Source organism: Megascapheus bottae, chromosome X (assembly GCF_031878675.1).
Source record: "Megascapheus bottae isolate mThoBot1 chromosome X, mThoBot2.hap1, whole genome shotgun sequence".
In the NCBI taxonomy this organism is placed as follows: Eukaryota; Metazoa; Chordata; class Mammalia; order Rodentia; family Geomyidae; genus Megascapheus; species Megascapheus bottae.
In genome coordinates, this window is record NC_143547.1 from 77,538,831 (window position 1) to 77,565,336 (window position 26,506).

At 40.0% G+C, this 26,506-nt stretch overlaps 1 protein-coding gene across 8 annotated transcripts in view; it reads left to right on the forward strand.

Annotated features, from left to right (window-relative positions):
• The window catches only part of Pls3 (plastin 3), an 85,952-nt gene extending 67,617 nt beyond the window's left edge, over window positions 1–18,335 (forward strand). For 7 of the 8 annotated variants that reach the window (XM_090326938.1, XM_090326934.1, XM_090326935.1 and 4 more), the window contains 11 exons: window positions 572–737; window positions 3,699–3,841; window positions 7,572–7,598; window positions 7,856–7,951; window positions 9,976–10,171; window positions 11,885–11,963; window positions 12,808–12,922; window positions 13,331–13,464; window positions 14,473–14,596; window positions 14,810–14,934; window positions 17,090–18,335. In XM_090326938.1, coding sequence (XP_090183064.1) covers window positions 572–737; window positions 3,699–3,841; window positions 7,572–7,598; window positions 7,856–7,951; window positions 9,976–10,171; window positions 11,885–11,963; window positions 12,808–12,922; window positions 13,331–13,464; window positions 14,473–14,596; window positions 14,810–14,934; window positions 17,090–17,222 — 1,338 coding nt within the window. In that variant the 3' untranslated portion in view covers window positions 17,223–18,335. The remainder of the gene's footprint in view (window positions 1–571; window positions 738–3,698; window positions 3,842–7,571; window positions 7,599–7,855; window positions 7,952–9,975; window positions 10,172–11,884; window positions 11,964–12,807; window positions 12,923–13,330; window positions 13,465–14,472; window positions 14,597–14,809; window positions 14,935–17,089) is intronic. The other variant, XM_090326942.1, reaches the window with a different exon arrangement.
• The last annotated feature ends 8,171 nt before the right edge of the window (window positions 18,336–26,506 follow it).

Here is a 26,506-nt window from a genome sequence, read left to right on the forward strand (position 1 = left end):
TGTTATAATTCCAGATATCTCAGAGGCTGAGATCTAAGGATTGAAGTTCTGACCCAGACTGGGCAGGAAAATCTGTGAAAGTCTCATTTCCAATTAGCCACTGAAAAGTCAGAAGTAGATGTTTGGCTCAGGTGGCAGAGCGCCAGCCTTGAGTGGACAACGTCCAGGCAATGAGAGCAAGGACAAGTATTCAAACCCTTCATGACATGGCCTATTTACAGGAATGAAGTATTCTCTCTTTTTCCAGTTGATGAATATTAGATTATTAAATGGTAAAAATTTCCCCCAGCCACAGGCATCCCAAGCCTTGGAATATAGAGATTGGTAACTTCTAGAACTTGACTGGGGTCTGTGCCATACTTCTGCACTCTCATTTAGACATTTTCTTTTGTAATATGACACTACCCACATGGATATATTTACTGTGGTCACTTGGGCTTTTCCTTTAGTGTCAGCACAATTCAGAAGGGGGCCAAATAAAATATTCGAGTGTAATTTTCAGTGAAAATTTTCACTGGGAAAAATGAAAAGGTCAAAAAGCAAGTGTAATTGTAATTTGGCTATCTTGCAGGAAAACTTGAATTTGGCTCTGAACTCTGCTTCTGCCATTGGGTGTCACGTTGTGAACATTGGTGCAGAAGATTTACGGGCTGGGAAACCTCATCTGGTGTTGGGTCTGCTTTGGCAAATTATTAAGATCGGTTTGTTTGCTGACATTGAGTTAAGCCGGAATGAAGGTAATAGAACACAGTTATTATTTAGAAAGTGGTTTATTGGGGATATCTTTTCCTATTCATACAAACTATTATACTTTCAATAAAGTGAGGTGATTAGATGATAACTAGAATTAACGCGAGATAATGCTATAGAGTTATTCAGGGAAGCAACCTAATTATAACTCTTCTTTTGTAGTAATTTACATTTGTCTGGCACTTTAAATTTTATCTACAATAAAGATACAAAAGTAATGTTCCCAAGTCCCAAAGGTAACAGCCTTTTCTGTAGGGTCCACACAGACTCTACTGCATGACGCCCCTGAGCTCCATGGTAGGCTATGTCCTCTTATTTATAATGCCTTTTATATTCTATCTTAGATTTAGACTGCTTTCACAGTCTTGCCATCTGTCTTAGTGTTCCTATATTTCCTGAGCCAGAAAAAAAATCATATTCCATCCTTTTAACTGCATAGACATCTAGATCTCATTGTTTTCAGAGTGCATGCTTATATGCAACCTAACGGCCATCAGATAGTAGGCAGTACTATAAAATTTTACATGTTGCGTATCACTCCAAATATTCTTATTTCATTCCAGAATCCCTAGCATCACTCCCATTATCATAGTCCTCAATTGCTCCATATTTTTCAAGCTCTCATAATTAGTCTGCCAAGTTCTATGCTGCACATTTACATATCATAGGACTGACTTTTGCACATTTGCAATCTATTCAGAAAGTCCTGCTGATTTTATGTGGTATAGAGGATAGTGCCTGGGGCCTTGTAATACTATGCTAGTGCTCTATCACTGAGCTACTATACACACCTAGCCCTAAAGGTTTGGCTTAGTTTTGGGGTTTTTTTGTGAGAGGATCTGACTGTCACACAGTTTGATCTTTAATTCCTAGACTCACATACCACCACCAATCAGAAAGGTGGGAACAGAGGGGTACTACGAGATTCCAGCTGTAACCCTCTACTCTGACAGACTTGGTGGATTCTAATATATTAAAGGATCTAGAGGAAGAAGCTTCTCTAATAGTTTGTCCTCTTTTCCTTATTACTATTTTTAGTACTGCTTTTCTTTTATTGTAAAATTTTTGTTCATTTTTATTGCCATTTTTCTTTTATTTCGTAGTTGGACTTCTGGGCTAGTGTGATACTCTTCCTCACTCTCCCAAGTAGCAGGGTCCATTCAGACATGTCCCACTGGGCCTGGCATGAAAATCCTACTTTTGAATGAATACGATTGCTCCAGTTAGCTGGACACTAATGGTTCACACTGTAGATCCTAGCTACTAAAGAGGCTATGAGGATCGTGATTCAAAGCCATCCTGGGCCAGCAAGTCTGTAAGACTCATCTCTAGTTAACCACCAGAAAATCAGAAGTGGCACTATGGCTCAAAGTGGTAGAGTTCTGGCTTTGAGTAGAAGACCTCAAGGACAGCACCCAGGCTCTGAGGTCAAGTTCCATGACTGACACCACCCCCCCAAAAAAAATTGTGCCACTTGCTGACATTTTTCATATCAATGTTAGCCTTGCTTGATTGATGGAAAGTGGGGAAAGAAAATGAAATTACATTGGCTCATGAAATAAATTAGATATGTAGATGTTGGGCTACTTGATTCTTTCCAGCCATTGATTGGTGGTGAGATGGGGAACCAGAAGGAGGGATCTGTTCAAATGAGTACGCTGCTTCTGATCTTGCTTAATTCCCTAAGCACCGTAATGACACAAATCTATCAAAGATGATCTTTGCCTGATACAGATATGATTTGAACTTTAGAAATCAAATAGTACTAACCTTCTTGTCCAACATTAGTCTTTCCTTTCACCAACATTAGTCTTTCATAGGAGGCAATTATTTCATAAGAGCTACCCAACTTCTTGGATTTGAGGTCTTTCAAGCTGGGAGTGGGTGTCAGGGCATTATATACACATGTTAGTTAAGCACACTACCACTAAGCTAGTCCCCCAGCAACCCTAGATTGCTTTAATCAAAAATTTCCCCAGCTGGGCGCCAGTGGCTCATGCTAGTAATCTTAGCTACTCAGGAGGCTGAGATCTGAGGATCACAGTTCAAAACCAACCCCAGGTACAAAAGTCTATGAGAGTCTTAATTACCCTCAAGAAAACAAGAAGTGGCACTGTAGCTCAAAAGGGGAGAGTGTTAGCCTTGAGCTGAAGAGCTCAGAGATAGTGCCCGGGCCCAGAATTCAAGCCCACAACTGATAAAAATAAATAAATTCGGCCAGGAGTTTGGCCTAGTGGTTAAAGTGCTTGCCTAGCATGCATGAAGACCCGGGTTCGATTCCTCAGTACCACATACATAAAAAAACACCAGTAGTGGTGGCTGTGGCTCAAGTGGTAGAGCTCTAGCCTTGAGCAAGTCCAAGGACAGTGCTTAGGCCCTCAGCTCAAGCCCAGGACTGGCAAAAAAATAAAAATAAAAAAATAAATAAATAAATTCCCCCAATTTTAAACATCTTCGTCCAATCCCACTTTTAAAACTACTAAATTAGAACAGTTAATGCAATATATAATCATGTAAAAAACGTTAACGTCTAGAAATGTTAAAATCTAATTTGGTATTTAGAATGTGAAGAATAATAAAAGAATAATACTTTTTCTATTATATGTTTGCTATGTATTCTCATAATACTATGTCTATATTAGAATCACTCTGTAAAATAATGATCTCCTTACATATTCATTTTTTATTAGATTAGACTCATGAAACCAGAACTATGCTATGTACATTCTTACATTTCTATTACATAAGATAGTATCCAAAAGTGAAGCTGGGCATGATAATGCACACCCATAATCCCAGCCTTTGGGAGGCTGGGACAGGAGGATCATAAGTTCAAGGCTAGCTTGGGTAATATAGTGAAACCTTGTCTCCAAAGGAAAACAAAACAGTTGAGTAAACTTGGAGTGACTGTCCTGTCATAAAATGATTGAAGTTTTCATTTTCTTCAGCCTTGGCTGCTTTACTTCGAGATGGTGAGACTCTGGAAGAGCTTATGAAATTGTCTCCAGAAGAGCTTCTGCTTAGGTGGGCAAACTTTCATTTGGAAAAATCTGGCTGGCAAAAGATCAACAACTTCAGTGCTGACATCAAGGTAACTACAAAGTCCCAGGATGCTCAGAATATATTAATCTGGGGAATTGCATCCCTCATTACAGAGGACAGTCCTAATGGTAAATCACAGTCACCAAGCCATGTTGCCTCTTGATCCTGATGGTAGATTTTATTTTTTAATTCCCTTTTGTTTATTAATCTTAGGGGCTCTAAGACTTCCACAAAGATTTTAGAAGAAAACTAGAATGAAATAAGAAATGTGAAGGGCCGGGAGTTTGGCCTAGTGGTAGAGTGTTTGCCTAGCATGCATGATGACCTGGGTTCAATTCCTTGGTACCACATTCATACAAAAAGCTGGAAGTGGTGCTGTGGCTCAAGTGGTAGAGCTCTAGCCTTGAGAAAGCCCAAGGACTGTGCTCAGGCCCCGAATACAAGCCCCAGGACTGGCAAAAAAAAGGAAAAGATTAATGTACTATGGGAAGTTATTTCTTTTCTTTTTCACCATTTATGGTTAATCTCATGAGGTTACTGTATTTGAATTTGTATACTAGTATACACTTATTTATTTGAAATAGGGAAGGGAAGGGGGAAAACAAGATGATTGGGAGGGGGAGAGAGGAGGAAAAGGGGGACAAAAACATGAGAAGGGGTATCAAGGTTCGAGAAGTAATGTACCCACTACCTGATGAATGTTAACTGTAACCCTTCTACACATTATCCTGACAATAAAATATAATTTAACAAAAGAAAGAGGAGGAAGAGGGATTGAGTAAAATGCAATTAAACAAGCTTTAATATTAAAAAGGAATAAAAAAGAAACGGCACACAAAACCAGTCAGGTGCTGGTGGTTACAATTTAACAAAAGAAAGAAGCGGAAAAGGGAGTGAGTAAACTGCAATTACACAAGTCTTAATATTAAAAAGAAAAGCCACACAAAAACAGCCAGGTACCGGTGGCTCTTGCCTACTGGTATTTGGTATTCAGGAGACTGAGATATGTGAATGGTGGTTCAGAGCTAGCCTAAATGGACAAATGCATGAGATTATCTCCAGTTAACCAGCAAAAAGCCAGAAACAAAGACATGGCTCAAATGATTGCACACCAACTGTGAGTGAAACTCCTGAGCAAGCTTTGAATTTTTGTCTCAGTATTGGCGCACACACACAAGAAGAAGAAAAAAAGAATGAGAAAGGATCTAAAAGACAGTGACGATGTTAACATTACTGTAACTATCGCTTTTCTTGGTTAGCATTTTTTATGAGTGTGCCAGTCCTGTGGCTTAAACTCAGTGTCTGAACTCAGTTCCTGAGCTTTTGTGCACAAAGCTAGCACTCTATCACTTGAGCTAGAGCTCCATTTCCAGCTTTTTGCTGGTTAAATGAAGATAAGAGTTTCTTGGACTTCTTTTGCCTGGGCTGGCTTTGAACAGTGATCCTCAGATCTTAGCCTCTTGAGTAGCTATGATTACAGGTGTGAGCCACCAGCACCTGCTTTCTTGCTTAGCTTTGCATCTGTTGTATTCTCCCATCTTTTTTGTTGTTGTTTGGGAGGGGTTGGGGTTTTTTTTGTCAGTAGTGGGGCTTGAACTCTAGGCCTGGGCGCTGTCCCTGAGCTCTTCAGCTCAAGGCTGGTGCTCTACCACTTGAGCCACAACACCATTTTCTCCCACCTTTGATGTTAATTTCCTTGAGGAACTGAGGTATACTTATTATTTCTCTGAATCCTGCCTCAGCCCCTGTCCCAGTACTCTCCTCCTGAACCTGACCTCTAAAACAAGGCCTCCTATTTCATGAAAGCCTCACAAATAGTACTGGAACTGGTAACATTCATTTACCACATGATGCTTTTGGCTCTTTACATGGGGTGGGACCAAAACAGGTGCAACAAATATAGTTGACTCCCCCATCTTTGCATTGTACATCTATACATTGAATATACATGAGGTAACTGTGTCTTACTGAACATGCACAGACTGAATTCTCTTGTTGTTAGACTCTAAATAATGTAGTGTCCCAACTCTTCCGCTAGCTTTTCCATTGTAATTGGCATTATATGTCATCTACGGATGACTAAAAGAATATAGAAGGATGTGTTGTATATGTGAATCCTGCATCCATTTACAAAAAAAATGCATAAAGTATGCTCAAGCTGACTTTTGGAGGGGGAAGGGTACATGAACCAATTTCCCCATCATACCACCAGACAGCTTCATTGTTCCTCAGTTGGCACAACTCTATGGAAACTGCAAATGCTGATACAAGGAACAAAATACAGGATCCTCACCAGCTGTCACTAACAGGACTACAAGCACAATTTCCTGGGATACTAACAGTGTGTCCACTGGTGAGAGGAAGCCATGGAATATTTGCTGTATTGAATTATTTTTCAGGGAAATTATCTCCCTGAAGTGTAAGACCCGAATGACCCCTCCTCCACTTTCAACTTTTGCAATATGTCCAGCCAGCTACATTTTGCCTCGTATTTTATGTGCAACCAAAACCACATTTAGAAATGGTTTTCATGTACTGGGGCATGTTTTCAATGTACAAAAGGAATTTTAAAGAAGGAAAAGAAAAGTATCTTTTGAAGAGCAAAGAATAATTTGGTAATGTGAAAAGTAGCTTGCAGTTTGCCTGATTCACGTTTCAATTTCCCCCATGGAGAGTCTTTCAGGCTAGCAAGTGTGGGCTGCTGAATCTGTGCTTCAGTGATCTTCTTCAGGGCATTGGATTAGATGATATATAATTGTTCATGTGTCTTTATTAAGTAGAAAGGAAAGCATTTTCCTAGCTGCAATGCACTGTTCCTTAGAACAAGGAAAATTCTATGCCCCGGAGTGATAGGAACTCGATTAGCTTCTCCTAAATTGCTCTGAAGTTGCTTATACTCACTGATTTCACCCCTCCACACTTCTTTGAACCATTTGTAGCGCTGAAATGCAAACTCCCATGCACAGCTGGTTTAAGATGCAGCTTTGTGGGCAGCTCCTGGCTGTTTCCTATTTGGCAGGTCTGGTGCAAATTCACCTGATCTAGTCTGTGCACATGGTCTATGAAGCTTACAGTCAGAAACACTTCCAGTACCCTGACTGAACATTGGAAGCTCAGGAATGGAAAACTGCCATTGATGGATAGGTAGCCTTCTGGTGGACAAAATTAAAGAATCTTGACTCGGTTTTCTGTCCTCTTGTATTCCAGAGAGGCAGAGTTTTATTTGATGTGTGTGGAGACAGCTTAGCATATTTGCATTTGTTATAGTGCTTTCCAAGATGTATGCCATGGAGATTCCACACAGACTATTCATCCCTCCCATCCCCAATATGAGCAACTGCTTTGTTTTTATGTATTCCAGAGATGAGAGTGTCCATGAACTTTAAACAAAAGAAAGCTTGAGACTTGGGGATATTACTCAGTAGTGGAATGCTTGAACTTGTCTAACATGCATGAGGACCTGCAGAGAACAAGGGAGGGGAGGGGGAGAATCAGGGAAGAGAGATTGACTTAAGTATATTACCATCCGAAAAGGTTAACTGTAAAGAGTTGTTTTATTCTGCCAACTGATTCTCATTGAAGACTTCTTGACATTTAAATGTGTAGTTAAATGTATTTTTAACATAACAGATGTCTTATCCTTGGGTTATGATATATATATATAGGTATAGATATAGATATATAATGGCTTGTAATAATATAACCTGTTTATTTTCTCTTTCCCTATGCTTCCCGGATTTCTGGTCTACTACTTTTTTCATGTTTTATTATCTATCAAGCTTATTGACTTCAGTAATTCAGTGAAGGTACAGAAGAAATGTTTATTAGCATTATTGATGACTTCAATAAATTATACAATCAATCCAGTTCATCCATATTCAAGCTAGACAACATACAGTGTGCTAGATGCATTTTAGGGTGGGGCTTAAGTTCTGCTACATTTGAAGACAGATTTGTGCTATGTAGTTTCACAGGATCTCATGTGAATATCTTAACATGGCACATTAGGACATACTCATTCTATGTAAATGTGATCTCACTGATATTTTCAATTCATTTGTAGGATTCCAAAGCCTATTTCCACCTTCTCAATCAAATTGCACCTAAAGGACAGAAGGAAGGTGAACCACGGATAGATATTAACATGTCAGGATTCAATGTAAGTCTTACGAAAATAGTTGGCTATTTCTTTTCTTTTCTTTTTTTTTTTGGCCCCTTTCTCTTTCTGGCCCCGCTCCGGCCCCGCTCGGTTCGGCCCCGCTCGCTCCTGCCCGGCTAGGCCCCCTTTCTAGCTCAGGCCCCGCTCGCTCCGGCCCCGCTTGCTCCGGCCACCACTCGGTTGGGCTCTGTTCACTTCAGCTCAGCTCGCTTCTTTCGCTCTCTGTCGCCGTCGCAGTCTTGTCTCTGCCACTTTTCCGGTTTGGTTGTGTCTCGTCTCTGCCACTTCCGGCTTGGTTGTGTATGTGGGATACCGAGGAATCGAACCCGGGTCTTTGTGCATGCTAGTCAAGCACTTTAACCGCTAGGCCAAACTCCCGGGCCCCTGGCTATTTCTTATGAATAGAAAAATTGTTACCTTGGCACAGTGGCTCATGCCTATAATCCTAGCTACTCATGAGGCTGAGATCTGAGGAGTGGTTCAAAGCCTGCTGGACACCGTGAGACTCTTATCTCCGATTAACCAGTAGAAAATGGGAAGTGGTGCTGTGGCTCAGGTATAGGACAGTAGCCTTGAGCTGAAGAGCTCTGGGACAGTGCTCAGGCCCAGAGTTCAAGTCCCACAACCAACGACAAAAAAAAAGAATTGTTATAACAGTATGTAGTAGTGTTAACAATTTTAAACATTATATGTTAAAGTATTATTGTATATGTAACCGGGGGGGGGGGTAAAACCTTGATAAACAGTGAGTTCCAATAATCATGATGTTATTGATTTATACAGATAAGAACCATTCAGAGCAAGTAAGGGGAAATAAGGACTGGCAAATAGGCTTTTCCAAGTATTGGATTATAACCACAGGACTTAATGATTACATTCTTCATATCTAAATTGCCAATGTTTGTGTATTAAGAGTCATGTGAGTATATTTACAAAATCCTGATCTATGAAATCCAATTTGAGGAATCACAGTTAGGGACCATGTTTCCTGATTATGTCCCTATATTGCTCAGTGACTTTGGACAAGTTCCTTCCCAAAATTAGATTTCAGTTTTCCCATCCATTTAAAGACTTAGACTAAATTCATTATCCCAGTTTTTAGAATTCTGGATTTCTCTATATCCATTAGGTACCAAATACATTTTTAGAATTGACTTATGTACTTATATTGCTATCTGCATAGTAAAGGCACAGGTAACTCTTGGTAGATGTAAGGGGCCAGCATTTGCATAAAAGGAACTGTCTGGGGTGGCTGGCAGGTGAATGCATGAGTAGGTAAGTGGGACTGATTCTACTACAATCAATTTCTAATTCTAATTCAGTCGATTTCCAGCCTTCCTAAAGCACTCTGTTCTTTGGGAATTCCTCCTCAAAAATCCTAGGATTCTCCTACCAACTCTAGAATTGAGTCCAAAATGCTCTGTGACATTTAAGGTCGTACACAATCTTGCTCCATTTCTCCTAGCCTGTATTATTTCCCTTAAATTTGTGTCTCTTTTTAAGTCTGTTTTGCTAGTGCTACCCAGGTGCCACGGTTTTCTCGACAAAAAAAGGAAAGAAAACATCTTTTTGCCAGTGTCACTTGCCATTTTCAACTATATACCTTCCGTAGAACCTAATTTGAAAACATGAACAGTTTTAAATTTGTCAATTTTTGTCTCAAATGGGGAAAAAACATGAGAAAGGGTATCAGTGTATAAGAAGTAATGTACCTATTATCTGGTGAATGTAACTGACAATTTTAAAAAAAAGAGTGAATCTACTTTAGCCCCTTTGGCATGACACATGTAATCCTCATTGAGTTCAATTTAGTGAATCTTAGATGTGTGATCTGGCGCCATCTGTGGTCTGTAAAGATACGGAACATCCTGCTGAGCCACTTTCCTTTTTTTCATTCAAAGCTTTTATAATAAATACCATGTGTTAAGTTAAAAAAAAAAAAAGAATTCTCTTACCAGGCTATAATTATAAACTTATATTTCTGTATGGACTTTAAAAGACGTCATTTTATTTTACTTCAACAGGAAACAGATGATTTGAAGAGAGCAGAGAGTATGCTTCAGCAAGCAGATAAATTAGGTTGCAGACAATTTGTTACTCCTGCTGATGTTGTTAGTGGAAACCCCAAACTGAACCTAGCCTTTGTGGCAAACTTGTTTAATAAGTACCCAGCTCTGACTAAGCCAGAGAATCAGGATATTGACTGGACTCTATTAGAAGGTAATGAGATGTTTTGCCAATTCTAATGTATAAACTATACAGTAGAATAGAGGGTGCAGTGATACCATAATTTTAATTTAATCAGTTTCTTTTTTAATTTGGCTTTGAGAAGTGAATAAAATAGACAAGTTAAAAAGTAGATACTGGTGAATGTGAACCACAGGCTTCTGTATAGAGATAATACAAGCAAGCCAGGTACTGGTGGCTCACACCTGTTATCCTAGCTACTCAGGAGGCTGAGATCTAAGGATTGCAGTTCAAAGCCAGCCCAGGCAGAATAGTCCCCATGAGATTCTTCTCTCCAATGAACCCCTCAAAAAACAGAGGTGGTGCTGGGGCTCCACACCGCACCTAGGCCTTGACTTCAGGCCCTACAACTGACAAAAAATAGAAGAAAAGTTTTAAAGTAGACTGGATTGAAGTTGAGCTGAGGGGTAAAATATCTTTATCACACGCTCAACGCCCTAAATTCCTATGTCTGCCACCACAAAGAGAAATTGATTTTAAAAATAAGGGGCTGTGAGTGTCACTCAAGTGGTAGAGTGCTAGTAAGTGTTCTCCTCTGAGTTACTTCTAGCTATTAAGCTTTCAGGCAACTTATTGCTTTAGTATTGGCTTATAGAGGTGATAGTTATGTGTGGCTTGTTATTTTTAATGGGTCAAGGAAATACCCATTAGCCTGAATATAGGTTCATAGGAGCATAGCAAAGTTTTAGAAAAATAAACCTAATAATAGTAATAACTTTGAAGTGTGCAGATTTAAGGAGATACTGGAGAAATAGTAACAGAATGGAATGTTATACAGTTTATAAGTCTCTAGAGGGCTATTAGCATAGCTCATTTTGAAGCCCTGCTTTTGATCCAAGGCATTACAGAAAGAAAAAAAATGCAAGGTACCCGTGGTTCACCCTGTAATTCTAGGAGGTACTTAGGAGGCTGATCTGAGAATCATGGATCAAAGCCAATCAGGGCAACAAATACACAAGACCTTTCTACCCATTTATCCAGAAAAACCTAGAACTGGAGGTATAGTTCAAGCATACAGTGACACCTGTAAGAAAACAAAACTGAGTAAGGCCTTAAGGCCCTGTGTTCGAGCCTCATTATACATGTTTGCCTGTGCACATGTGAACACAAAGTAGAAAGGGAATGGAAGGAATGGTTCACAAGCCTAACTGGCCTACTTGCTTGTAATATAGCTGTATTATTTCCTTTTGAACTGGAAAAGAATTTTTAACTTTTTTTTTGCCAGTCCTGGGCTTGAGCTCAGGGCCTGAGCACTGTCCTTGGGTTTTCTCAAGGCTAGAACTCTACCACTTGAGCCTCAGCACCACTTCCGGCTTTTTTCTATGTATGTGGTACCGAGGAATCGAACCCGGGTCTTCGTGCATGCTAGGCAAGCACTTTAACCACTAGGCCAAACTCCAGGCCCAATTTTTAACTTTTTAAATTTATTTTACTTATGTGGTACTGAGGATCTATCTAACTCAGAGCCTCATAAATGTTAGGCAACCACCCTACCACTAAGCCACATTCCAGCCCTCTAAAAGAAAAAGAATTTTGAGAAGTAAGAATATAGTTAGAATGCTTGGGAAGTTCATGTTGGAGAAAACTTACACATATGAATAGAGCAGATCAAATCAGCTACTATGTGGGTTGATGCTATGTGTACATATAAAAGACATTTAATGAATAATTGAATGTTGTTACTAGGAGAAACTCGTGAAGAGAGAACCTTCCGTAACTGGATGAACTCACTTGGCGTTAATCCCCACGTGAATCATCTCTATGCGTAAGCCATCCTACTTTCGCTGTAAACAGAAGCATCAGGAATGTGGGCTACATAAATAAGGACAGTGCTAATGATTTTCAAGATGTTCATTTGTAGCATTTTTTTTCTATTGGAAAATGCCAACTGATGGTTTCTATCATCATTTTCCTAACAGATGAAAATCCAAATTCTTCATTTCCCTGGTCACTGATTATAAGTGGCAGGAAGTATTTTATGCTACTCTAGGGCACAGATACTTTATGTTTTAAGAGTCCAACAGACCATCAATGATACCTTGGGGCCTTTGGCTGGCTGTTCTCTCTGCCTGGAATATTCTTAGCCCACATAGAATAGTTCACACCACTCCTCTGTTCCATATACTATGCTCTCAGCCTAGAAGTTTCCTTGCCCACATATAATGTTTCATATCCTTATTTTATTCCATACAACACAGTGCATTTAGTGTTTCACATCCATACCAATTCTATATCCTTCTTGTTTTCCAGACTACTGCCTAGCTCTGACCTAGGCTCACTAAACATTGACTCTGGTTCAATTTTTGATTTTCATGGTACAGTCAAATACTATTATCCCTTTACTTGTGTGCGTATTTATTGATCAGCCCTCCAACTGTAATGTAAGGAGAGATTTTTTGCTGTATTCCTAGACTTTAAAATAGCAACTTGCTTGCAGAACTTAACTCTATTTTCAGTACAGACTGATAGAAAGTATGAGTCTTTGGTATTGTGGCTTTGGTTGGGTTTTTAACAGTGTGATGTTACTATTTAACACTAAATTCTTTGATTAAGGGACTTAAAGGCTAGCTATCTGTAAATACTGATTGCTTTTTTTTTTCAATTGTTAGTGACTTGCAAGATGCCCTGGTAATCTTACAGTTATATGAACGAATTAAAGTGCCCGTGGACTGGAGTAAGGTGAATAAGCCTCCATACCCGAAACTTGGAGCCAACATGAAAAAGGTATGGAATGAAGTTACTACATGTCTTATTAACAGACTATTTTTTTGCCAGTCCTGGGCTTGAGCTCAGAGCCTGAGCACTGTCCTTGGGCTAGAGCTCTACCACTAGAGCCTTAGCACTTCTGGCTTTTTTCTATGTATGTGGTACCGAGGAATCAAACCCGGGTCTTCGTGCATGCTAGGCAAGCACTCTACCTCTAGGCCAAACTCCCGGCCCTTTAACAGACTGTTTTTTACTTTCAACCTATGTCTTTCATTTTCTTAAACTCTGAAATCTGAGCTTCTCCAAGGCAGGAACTATGTCTTGTTTTGCATGCAAGTATTTAGCCATGTACGATCCACACAAATAAGGATGCAGATTAAATGAGCAGGAGTCTTTAACCATTCGTTTCCTTTTGTGTGTCTGCAGCTCGAGAACTGCAACTATGCTGTTGAATTGGGGAAGCATCCTGCTAAATTCTCTCTGGTTGGCATTGGAGGCCAAGATCTGAATGATGGAAACCAAACTTTGACCTTAGCTTTAGTGTGGCAGCTGATGAGGAGGTAGGGTACACACTTCTTAGCTCTTTAAGCTCCACTGTAATGCAACATAATACTACTTTTCAAATAAGTAAGCATGTGCAGGAGTACACTCTTGTACTTCATTTAAATTGTACCATGACTTTGTCTTGAGTAAGTTGTATCTGAGCTGACAGTTCCCTCTTTGCAAAGAAAACCTGACACATAGGCTTAAGCTTTATTGAATATTTCTGCGTAAAATTCTTAGAGGAGTTTGGAATGTAGCTCAGTAGTACAATACATACTTAGCAAGTATGAGCCTTGCAGTCCATCCTTATCCCCCCAAAAAATAAAGCCAGGTATGGTGGTGGTGCACATCTGTAATCCCTCCACACTAGTGGCAGAAGCAGGAAGATCACAAGTTTGAAGTTACCGTGAGCTACATAGCTAGGACCATTTCTCATAAACAAAAGTTTTGAGGATAAAATATGAACATGTCCATGTATGCATTTGAAAACAATCTCTTAACACGAATGCTAAAAACATTCATAAGTGGATGCAAGCCAAATACAGTTCATTTAAAATCTTTACCACTGTTAGAATAGCACAGAATGTGTGTATACTTTAAAGCACCATGATTCTTGTCCCTACACTAGAAAAGGTAGGTGAATGGCAAGCCACTACACCTTCAAATATTTTTTTTCACATAGCATTAATGTCTTTCCTTGAAATCTTTACCCTTTTGAGAAAGCTACCATGAAACATCTTTCTAGCTAGGTGGTGGGGGTCAAGCCTGTAATCCTAGCAAGTGGAGAGTCTGAGATCTGAGGAGTACAGTTTGAAGCCAGGCCAGGCAGAAAACTCCATGAAATTTTTCTCTCCAATTAGTCACCTGAAAACTGGATGTGGAGCTATGGCCCAAAGTGGTACAGCAGTAGCTTTAATACTATAGCTTAATGACAGCACCCATGCCCTGAGTTTGAGCCCTTGAACAGACACAAGATAAAACCTATCTTTCTGATGGTTACATTTTTCTTATACTACTTCTCTTAGATACACCCTCAATGTTCTGGAGGATCTTGGAGATGGCCAGAAAGCTAATGATGACATCATTGTGAACTGGGTGAACAGAACATTAAGAGATGCTGGAAAATCAACTTCCATTCAGAATTTTAAGGCAAGAATCTACATTGACTGTTACACACTCTGTTTTTTTAAAATAATATCTCTCATTTGGACTTCCTTTGGTATTGTGAGTGCTAATTATTCTCGGGCTTCTGCTGTGATTTTTCTTCTAATTTGCTAGGCTTTGTCTTCAGTGTTTTATATAAGAATTCACACGGGAAATTGGGCATCTTGAAATTCTTAGCTTTGTTTTCCTCTCTACTAGGACAAGACGATCAGCTCTAGCTTGGCAGTTGTGGATCTAATTGACGCCATCCAGCCAGGCTGCATAAACTATGACCTTGTGAAGAGTGGCAATCTAACGGAGGATGACAAGCAGAGTAATGCCAAGTAAGGGAAACTGTAGGATGTCATGGACGGAACACAGTTCTTAAAGCCAGGCAGATATGATTGTTAAATGGTTCTACCACATCCCCCAGACCTGGGAGAAATACTTTCTTTGAGATTTTAGGAATATTTTAATAGGTTTCTTGAGACAACTCACATATTGTCCAATTTACCCATTTCAAGTCTACATTCCAGTGGTTTAATGTGCTCACAGAGTTGTATAACCATCACTATAATTAATTTTAGAACATTGTCACCAAGCCAAGAAAGAAGCTCCAAGCTGAGTATGAGTAGCTCACATCTGTAATCCTAGCTTGGGAGGCTGAGATCTGAAGGTCATAATTTGAAACTCACTGAGGCAGGAAAGTCTGCGAACCTCTTATGGCCGATAAATTGCCAAATAAGCCGAAATTGGAGCTGTAGCTCGAGTGGTAAAGCACTAGTCTTGAGCAAAAGAAGCAAAAACAAACTCAGCTGAGCATGGTGGCTCAGGCCTATAATCCTGGCTACTCATGAAGGTGCGATCTAAAGATCATGGTTCAAAGGCAGCCCAAGCACTAAACTCCATGAGATTCTTATCTCTAATTAACCACTAGAAAAGCGGAAGTGCTGCTGTGGCTCAGGGGATTGGGTGGTAGCCTTGGGCTAAAGATCTCAGGAAGAAAGTCCAGGCCCAGAGTTGAAGTCCCACGAGACAGACAGACAGACAGACAGACACACACACACACACACACACACACACACACACACACACACACACACACACACACACCTCCATAGCAAGCCCACAACAATCAATTACCTACATTCTATTTACTTGCCTTTTAGGGACTTATTCTCTGACAGTAATATATCCTTCACCTGCCATTTCCTAATGTCCTCCTTCTCATAGCTTTCCAGACTTCTTCTAACTACCATTCTACTCTGTTCTATGAGAGTCCACAAATAACAGTGCATTTCAGGCACTAGTGTCATATGCCAAAGTATGAATGAACCTAAGGAAGACTGATTCAAATCACAGGCATAGACAGATCATTGGGGCACTTTCACCATATGTATATGGAATATGTGCCTTTGAGTCTGAAGTTCTACATCACTCAGATGAGGCCAGTGCTATTTACTTTAGAAGTGTTAAGGCCAGGGGCTGGGAGTTTGGCCTATTGGTAGAGTGCTTACCTAGCATGCATGAAGACCTGGGTTGGATTTCTCGGTACCACATACATAGAAAAAGCTGGAAGTGGTGCTGTGGCTCAAGTGGTAGAGCTCTAGCCTTGAGAAAGTCCAAGGATAGTACCCAGGCCTTAAGTTCAAGCCCACGGACTAGCAAAAATTAATAATATCCATAACGATTACATTTGGAATATACCTCAAAAGTGCTTATGATGAAGTATGATGTGTTACGGCCAATTTCCCTAGATGTGTATGTCAGTCCTTTTGTCTTATTTTTTGCCTATCCTTTCTAGACCTGGGTTCAGCCGATGTCCTATGTAGGTTCTCTTTTCTCACTTAAATATTTTTTTGCCAGTCATGGGGCTTGAACTCAGGGCCTGAGCATTGTCCTTGGGCTTTCTCAAGGCTAGAGCTCTACCACTTGAGCCACACACCACTTCTGGCTTTTTTTTGGTGTATGTGGTACTGAGGAATGGAACCTGGGTCTTGGTGCATGCTAGGCAAGCACTCGACCACTAGGCCAAACTCCCAGCCCTCACTTAAACATTTAGAAGTACTCGCTGTATCAAAGCAAGGTGGATTTTGCATGTGGCATAATTTTCTGCTCCATATCTCAGTTTCCCTAAGGGTGTCTTACTTGATTGCCAGTGCAATAAGAATGCCTGTGTTCATAAGATAACCAACCTAAGTAATTACATGCAGAATTTCATTTCTACATGAAGTCAGTGATTTACACTCCATTCTCAGCTCCTGATGGAACAGATAAGTGAATAAGTATTATTGGTCCAAAGCAATAGACCGTAAACACCTGGCTTAACCTCCAAGACAAACCAGGACACATACACAAACGAAATAAAATCCCGAATTTTACTTTGGATATGGAATTTTTGCATCTCAGCCAAATGTTTATAAAATAGAAAATAGATGTCGCATAGTGACCTTGAGAGACAAGAATTTCTTTCATTTTGATTTTATTTTTGAAAAATAGGTATGCAGTGTCCATGGCTAGAAGAATTGGAGCCAGAGTGTATGCTCTTCCTGAAGACCTTGTGGAAGTTAAGCCAAAGATGGTCATGACTGTGTTTGCGTGTTTGATGGGCAGGGGTATGAAGAGAGTGTAAAGCAACATATCTCAATAAAACCAACCATGTTCCCAGGTGCATGATTATTAGTAAGTCAGCTATTTCCAGGTGAAGTGCTCAAGGCTTAAGGAATTCTTGGTCATCTAAAGGACTTTTAGTTTCCATTAACAAGAGTAGCTCACCATGAGAGTCCTGAGGGGAGTTTTCAGAAACAAAAAAAACACTTCTTCCCCCCCCCCATAGTCAGAGTTGAATCTGTCAGGCATACCTAATAAAAGTGTGTGCATCATCAAAATAGTTTCTTCTCTTCCTGGAATGCTGCCCTTGACATCTCATTGCTGTGTGTATTTCTCCTTGTGTCTCTCCTCTGTTAGAATGCCCATCTCTTGAGATTTGCTTAGATGGTTGCATAGGAACATTGTTAGCCAGTCATTTACTTTCCATCTTGTCTGCTAACTCTTATTCAAGAACTATGGGCAGAGGTATATAGATGGAAGTAGTCCTTGGTTACTAGATAGTACTGAAGATTTGCCCAAGTAACTGGCTGCACAGAATGTAATAGAAGCTTTTCTTATTCTTTTATTCTTAAAATCAGTATCTTTTTACAATATTCTTTCTACATGATCCTTTTTTGTACATTTAAGAATATTTTGATTACATTCAACGAGTCTGCTGATTTTGCTACTTTTTTAAAGGGGATCTTCAAGTGAATAAGTAAAAAAAAATATATATATTGTTGTAGGTAGAGGAAAAAATGTTCCCAAAATTTGCATCTTCCTGCTTATACCCAAATTCGAAATAATATTTTGTCTTGAGTCAGTTCAATACTTATTAGTTTTTAAATCTGTATCATCAAACCTTCTCTTTCAATTTAAAATAGTGTGGAATATGACATGTTTGAGAAGAGAGTGAGCTCAGAACATAGATGGGATTCTGTAGGTTAAGTATGCTAAGTGTACAATATGTTTTAGTTTTACACTTATAACAAGAAGATGTGGTCACTAAAAAGTAAAAACTATGTAAGACTTAATGTACTCTTGCTTTGTCAAGCTGTTTGCTCTAGTTCTCAAGATCATTGTTACTCTTAACTCTGGAAAAGTGATGTAATCTGGTAGCAATGTAGTACTTCAAATAAAAGCATTTACATAATAATTAGTCTCTTTTGTGGGGGGAGATGCTGTAGCAGAATCTCACGATGTAGCCCAAGGTGGCTTCAGTCCTGTCTGCCATAGGGCTGTGTGCACCACACACACACACAAAAAAAAAGGAAAAGAAAAGGAAGGAAGAATAAAATTACCCATCCGGTTCTTCCCTTTTTTTTTCTTGTCTCCTTTAAAGTTTTCTAGTATTACAATTGCAGACCCTGACACAAAGGGGATGTGAATCGCCCATGGAAGAAAACTGATGATGGCCAATCTTTTTCAACCTCTCACCGTTGACATTTGGGGCTGGATAAGTCCTTGTGTTTGGGGAAGGAAGAGAGTCTGTGCTCTGTAGGATGTGTACCAATATGTATCCTCTATCTGCTGATGTCACAACATCCCCAGTTGTGTCTACCTCTAGCCATGGCCTATTGGCCCCTGAGGCCCCAAACCATCAATGCTTCACACCTGGTGGATTTTGGTACCCCCCTTTTTTATTAAAGAATGTATTGACATTGATTTTTACATCATATTTAACAAACGAGTGTTCAAAAAGTGGTACCCCTTTTTTATTGCCAGTCCTAAGCTTGAGCTCCGGGCCTGAGCACTGTCCTTGGGCTTTCTCAAGGCTAGAACTCTACCACTTGAGCCACAGCACCACTTCTGGCTTTTTTCTATAGATGTGGTACCAAGAAATCAAACCCGGGCCTTCTTGCATGCTAGGCAAGCACTCTACCACTAGGCCAAACTCCCTGCTCTGGTTTTGGTACCCTTTTAAACCTTCGTATGATGAATAACAAGTACAGCTTTTTGAGGATCTAATTACATAGTCATATTATAAAACAACATAGCCATGGTTGCACACATATACAATTCAAAACAATTCACAGAAGCTGAAGCGAGAAGATTACTAGTTGAGACTAGTTTGGACCACATAGTGTCAGAATTAGTCTATATTTAAAGACTGCATTTACTGATTCTTTAAAAGGCCTTTCTAAATATGCTATTAGTCCCAAGGGAAAGTAGGAAAGAAACGGTGGGCAGGGGTAACAATGTTTGAGAAGAAACATACTTACTACTTGGCCATGTAACTATAATCCCTCTGCATCACCCTGACAATAAAATTAATTTTTTTAAGAATGGTTGATAGATGCGAGTATTTGGCATCTATCCTAGCTACTCAGGAGGCTAAGATCTGAGGATTGTGGTTCAAAGCTAGCCTGGGAAGATAGTTCATGAGATTCTTGTCTCCAATTAACTACCAAAAAGTCAGAAAAGGAGCTGTGGCTGAATTAATAGAGCACTGGTCTTGATCACAAAAGCTCAGGGGCAGCACCCAGGCCCTGAGTTTAAGCCCTAGGACTGAGGGAGGGGGAGGTGGGGAGGGAAAATGACAGGACTAGAGGTGTGACTCAAATGGTAAAATATTTGTCATGCAGATTCTAGTACCACACAGATGAATTTGATAATAGCTGAAAAAAATGGTAAAAAGTCAAAATACAAGAAAAACAGTTCTAGCTTATGGATTTTTTAAAAAAATACTGAAACAGCTATAAATAAAAGATATATTCTATAAACATATATCATGGTGACTGATAAATAAGGACATTGTATGTATGCATATGTGTGTGTTATATCGCTTTTGTACTGATAGGTGGATCTATTCCTGAGCCATGTGATCAGCCCCAAGCTCATCTTATGACTTGTATTCTGCTTTGGATTTTCAGCACTTATATCCATATTTCTCTCCGTTAAATGCAGTAATCTTCTCTGAAACTTCTCCTTAGGGTCCACTTCTCACATAGCCAGCATAACAGGCTGTAAAAGTCACTGCACCCAGTGATTTTTACGAAGTCCTTCCAAGTAGTTTTACACTGGGATTCTCAGTGATCTCCGTTTCCCTCACAGTTAACAGGCTTTGTCTAGCACTCTATCAGTGTCCACTGTAAGATGTAGAAATTTCACATCCACTTAGATCATTATTTCCTTCCTGTGCTATGAATGGAACCCAGGATCTCCTGAATACTAACCATCCACTCCAGTCCTGAGCTACACGTCTAGCCCCTTCTCTCTGCCTTTTAAATACATGAAGATTATTATTCTTTGGTTATTTATTTGCTTGCCCAGCTGGCCTGAAACTCACAATTCCCCTGCCTCAGTCTTCTGAGTACTGGATTACAGTCTTGTTCCACAATTCCTAGTTTTTGAGAAATAAAATGTCTCGAGTAGTTTCTCTGTAGACCTGCAGTATACCATCAAATGGTGCTATAAGTTGTTCTTTACTGAGATTTTATCCATCCTGTTTTCTTTTGCTCCTTTTAGAAGTCCTAGTACCCTTAGAATTCAATTTCCCTTCTGTTTAAGGAACATGGTGTGTGTGTGTGTGTGTGTGTGTGTGTGTGTGTGTGTGTGTGTGTGTGTGTCTGTATCGGTGTGTGTGTCTATTTGTGTATGTGTCTATGTGTGTGTACATGCGCGCATGCGTGTGCTGCTCTTAGGGCTTAAATTTGGGGCTGCTCACTGTGAGATTTTTTCCTAGAGCTTTTTGATAGAGAAATTCTACCATTTGAGTCACAACGCCACTTCTGGAGATGAGTCTGCCTGGGTTGGCTTTGAAACATGATCCTCAGATCTTAGCCTAAATGACTTAGCTAAAATGACAGTTGAGCCACCAAGACTTGATTTGAGGCTATAGCACCAGTGGCAGAGTTTTTGATTGGCATGAATGCACAGAAATCACCAGTTGACTCTAGTAGAGCATAATATCAGTGATGAAAACAAGTGGAATTATCCCTGACATAGGAGAGCTGGTCCGACATTCAGAATTGCTTGTTGTTCTCCTATGAGCATAAACAACTTCAGAATGCACTAATATCCAAAAGGGCACCTCTGTTAATGAAGTGAGACACTTGTCTCAGCCACAGAAATGAACAAACACCCCCCTCTACTGGTGTATGTGAGTATTACTGCTACATTTTGCATTGTGGAGTTTTTTGTGGGAATAGGTTTCTTTGGTTGATTGTTTTTTAGGTGGTACTGGGATTTGAACTCAGGGATTTGTGCTTGCTGTGCACATCTGTTACTGTTTTTATTTTTGCCAGTCCCAGGGCTTGCACTCAGGGCCTGAGCACTGTCCTTGGGCTTTCTCAAGGCTAGAGCTCTACTACTAGAGCCACAGTACCACTTCGAGATTTTTTTCTATGTATGTTGTACTGAGGAATCGAACCTGGGTCTTTGTGCATACTAGGCAAGCACTCTACCATTAGGCCAAACTCCCGGCCCCTGTTACTGTTTTTAAATCAACTACAGATGTATCAAAGAATCTAGTGTGCTTTCCAATGTTGATTATGATATTTTTATAGCTCTGATGATCAATGCCAGATCCTTATGAATGCTAGATAAGTACACTAATACTGAGCTATACCCTCAATTAACTGAAAGTATTTTCTTTAGATACTTGTGATGTAATACCTTTTCTCTAACATACATTCGTGTGTGTGTGTGAGAGAGAGAGAGAGAGCGAGAGAGCGAGAGAGCGAGAGAGCGAGAGAGAGAGAGAGAGAGAGAGAGAGAGAGAGAGAGAGAGAGAAGAGAGAGAGAGAGAGAGAGAGAGAGAGAGAGAGAGAGAGAGAGAGAGAGAGAGAGAGAGAGAGAGAGAGAGAGAGAGCGCTAAAGCTGGGTAAGGGTGTTGTCCCTGAACTTTTCCTCCTCAAGCCAGGCTCACTACCACTTATAGCCACAGCCCTACTTCCAGGTTTTATGGGTGGTTAATAGGAGATTAGAGTCTCATATAGATTTTCCTGCCCGGGCTGGCTTTGAACTAGGATTTTCAGATCTCAGCCTCCTGAGTAGCTACGATTACAGGTGTGAGCCACCAATGTTGTCCTATTCCCAGATGCTGGTGGCTCATGCCTGTAATCCTACCTACCTGGGAGGATAAGATCTGAGGATTAGGGTCCTAAGCCAGACCAGGCATAGAAGTCCAGGAGACTATACTTGAGCAGTATACTTGAGCAGAAAAGCTCATGAATAGTGCCCAGGCTTTGAAATTTTTTGTTTTTGTTTTGCCAGTCCTTGGGCTTTGTCAAGGCTAGAGCTCTACCACTTGAGCCACAACACCATTTCCAACTTTCTCTATGTGTGTGGTACCAAGGAATAGAACGTGGATCTTTGTGCATGCTAGGCAAGCACTCTACCACAATGGCAAATTCATGCCCCCCCCCCAGGCTTTGAATTTAAAGCCCTATTACTGACAAAAAAGAGGGGCCATGTTAAGGCTATGCTGACGTTACTAAGAGCAGGTAATCAGAAGTCCATGATAATATAGAGGATTTTTCTGAGTACAAAAGTCACTTTCAGTCTCTTCAGAAACCTATCATCCTGCTTTGATAAACTGATTGCCTATCTGAAGGGATCCAATACTAATTTACTTCTTAGTGTGACAAATGATACTTACACTCTATTTCCTATCACCAACTAGGACACTGCATTTTATGTATGCAGATTACACTGGTTTACCATAAACCAACTTACCTTGTTTAGGTAGTGAAATGGTGAGATACTTTCATTTATTTAAAAATACCTTGTATCCCTACGATCCTGCCATACCACTCCTGAGCATCTATCCTGAACATCATAACCTAGGATATTATAAGAACACCTGCTCAGCTATATTCATCTCTGCACTATTCACAATAGCCAGGTGATGGAAACAATCCAGATGCCCCACTACAGATGAATGGATACAGAAAATGTGGTATAAATATATAAAATGGAATTCTACATAGCCAACAGATGAGATAAAATAATGGCATTTGCAGGGAAGTGGATGAATCCTAAGCGAATCATGTTAAGTGAGACAAATCAAGACCAAAGGAACAAAAGGTGCATGGTATCCTTAATATGTGGCTATTAAATCCAAACAGTACAAGAGAGAGAGGACTCAATATTTGCGTACCCAATGTTATGGACATGGTATTGGAAATATAAACACAACTACATAGACATAAAAATCTATGACTCTATAAACATAATGTTTTATTACAGAGATTAATATGTATCTATGACATAGAAACCCTCAGCCTAATTTTAATTATGTTCTAAAATCTAAATGCAATGCCAGTGATTGTACATAGAGATTCCCTTCTTGAATACTTGTTTGTTAAACATGTCATTTGAAATATGATATAAAAGTCAATGTTAATAAATTCTTTAATAAAAAATACCTTGTATCTACCTGTAATCCTAGCAACTCAGAAGGTTCAGATCTAAGAATATTGGCTCAAAACCAGCCCGGGCACAAAAGTCCGTGACATTAAAGAAGATATTCTGTATATCAAAAGGAAAAAAAAGTCAGTGACAATTTTATCTCCAACTACCCACTAGAAAACCAGAAGTGGCACTGTGGCTCAAGTGGTAGAGTGTTAGCTTTGAGTTGAAATGCTTGGGGACAAGGCCCAAGTCCAGAGTTCAAGTCCTACAACTGATCAAAAAATACTCTGTATCATGTAGATCATGTTTCCTTGGAAGAAATACTACATACTTACTCAGGTGTGGTAGTGCAAACTTGTAATCCCAGTACATGGTAGACTAGAGAATAGAGATTGGAAGGCCTCTCTGGGCTACATACGGAATCTTGTCTCAAACAACACAGAACAAAACTAACTCCTCCTCTCAAAAGATATAACTTTCCTTTTTTTGAAATTTTATTTATTTATTTGGCTTGAACACAGGAGCTGGGTAATGTCCCTGAGCTTTTATACTCAAGGCTAGCACTCTATCACTCTGAGCCACAACACCCACTTCTGGTTTTTCTGATGGTTCACTGGGGATGAGTCTCATGGAAGTTACTGCTGGAGTTGGCTTTAAACCATGATTATCAAATCTCAGCCTCCCAGAGTAGCTAGGATTACAGAGGTGAGCCACTAGCACCCAGCCTGATTCCCCTTTCATATACAAAGATACTGGCTAAAGGTTTCTGCCTGATATTCATAGAAGCTAATATCATAGCACTGTTTAAAAAAAGAAAAAGAAAAGAGGCAAGGCATACAGGACTTTAAAAACAACTTGAATATGCCTCCCTGTTTGTTGGGAGGTGTTTGTGTGGGAGGGAGGTTGATTTATAGAAGGGAGAGTTGATCAGTTGCCTGTTGATTGGATGAGTGAGAGGGGGAGTTTTGGGGTGCTCTTGTGCAGGTATAAATAGTCAGCATGCCCTTCGTGGGTCACGTACCTTTTAGGGAGTTATGGAGATTTCAAGCTTATGATGTTGAAAGGTCATTAACTGGTTGAGTTGTTCCTGTGCATGTTTAAAAAATGGTTCCAAACAACCTCGAGAGAATTTTAGAAGCCTTTCCTGAAAGACAACTTAAGAACTTTGTTATTTAAGGAATTTATGGCTGGGTGTGGTGGTGCATTCCTGTAATCCTAGTAATCTGGGGGAAAAATGAATTTATGTCTGAGTATATCCAAGCCTTAGTCAATTTCAATAGTATGTAAGTTGCAGTTCCCTTAATAGGGATAATAATATTGGCAAACAGGACATAAAGCATACCTCAAGATCCTGATAGGTCTGCGAGTGTGGCCTAGTACTTCTAGAGTGCTTGTCTCACAGGCATGAAGCCCTGGTTTCAATTCCTCCATACCACCTATATAGAAAAAGCTGGAAGTGGTGCTGTGGCTCAAGTGGTAGAGCGCTAGCCTTGAGAAAAGCCCAAGGACAATGTCCAGGCCCTGAGTTCAAGCCTCAGGACTAGCAAAAAAAAATCCTGATAAAAGTTCTAAGTAGGGGGCCAGGAGTTTGGCCTAGGGGTAGAGTGCTTGCCTAGCATGCACAAAGACCTGGGTTCGATTCTTCGGAACCATATACATAGAAAAAAGTCAGAAGTGGTACTGAGGCTCAAGTGGTAGAGCTCTAGCCCAAGGGCAGTACTCAGGCCCTGAGCTCAAGCCCAGGACTGGCCAAAAATAAATAAATAAATAAAGAAAGAAAGAAAGAAAGAAAGAAAGAAAGAAAGAAAGAAAGAAGGAAAGAAAGAAAGAAAGAAAGAAAGGAAGAAAAACAAAGAAAGAAAGAAAGAAAGAAAGAAAGAAAGAAAGAAAGAAAGAAAGAAAGAAAGAAAGAAAAAGAACTATCTAGAAGGAAAAAATTTTAAAAGGCTAACTTTGGGAAGATGTAGGGGTTGAACTCAGGGCTAGGGCTTTATACATGGTATTGATAAACTCTACTACTGACATAAACTTCTAGCTCCCTACTCTTCAAGTCTCCAAAGAGGAATTTCTGTTTTTAGGGCTTCTCCTGTGCCTTCTGTTTCCTAAAAAAAATCAGCTTAAAATAATCCTTATGCCAAAGAGACCTATTTCATAGTAGCATAATTCAACCAACTACAGTCATATTTTGGGGGTACTGTCTCTTATATCCTACGTCTTAAATGCTGTTGCTATGATCAAGTGGGAAGATTCCACATCCATTCAGCTGATGGCAAAGGAATAGAAAGTGAAAGAAGCTTCCAATTTATACTTTTCCTGCAAGAAGATAATAAAACAAGGATCTTGGCTCTGGTGAAAATCTGGATGTCATAGATAATTTTTTTTACAAGCTGACTTCATCTGCCCTTGGCCAAAACAGAGACTGAGTTGATGAGAACTGGTGACTCATGCCTGTAACCATAGCTATTCAGGAGGCTGATATCTGAGGATTATGATTCCAAGACAACCCAGACAGGAATGTCTGACAGTCTTCTCTCCAATCAACCACCAAAAAGTCAAAGTGGTAGAGCACTAGTCTTGTGCACAAAAGCTCAGAGGTAGTGCCCAGGCACCGAGTGTAAGCCTAGGATACACACACACACACACCACAGGAGAGAGGTGTGGGGGGGGACTGAGTAAGAGCTAGTGACTTCTTGCCTTCTAGGAGCAGGCATGAGATTGTCATCCAGGCTTTCGTATTAAGACTACACCATACTCATGTATTAGTAAAGACTGAACACAAACATTGTGTAGACTACAGAGGACTTGCCATTCCGCAAAGCAGTTTATAATCAACCTACCCCATCTTCTATTTTTCCTTTCTTTTGTGGTCTGAGACAGGAACTCCAACTCAGTATCAGAAACTTTCTCTCATTGGCTAGCACTCTATCAAACGAGGCACAAATTCAACCCCTTTTTTTGCCAATACTGGGG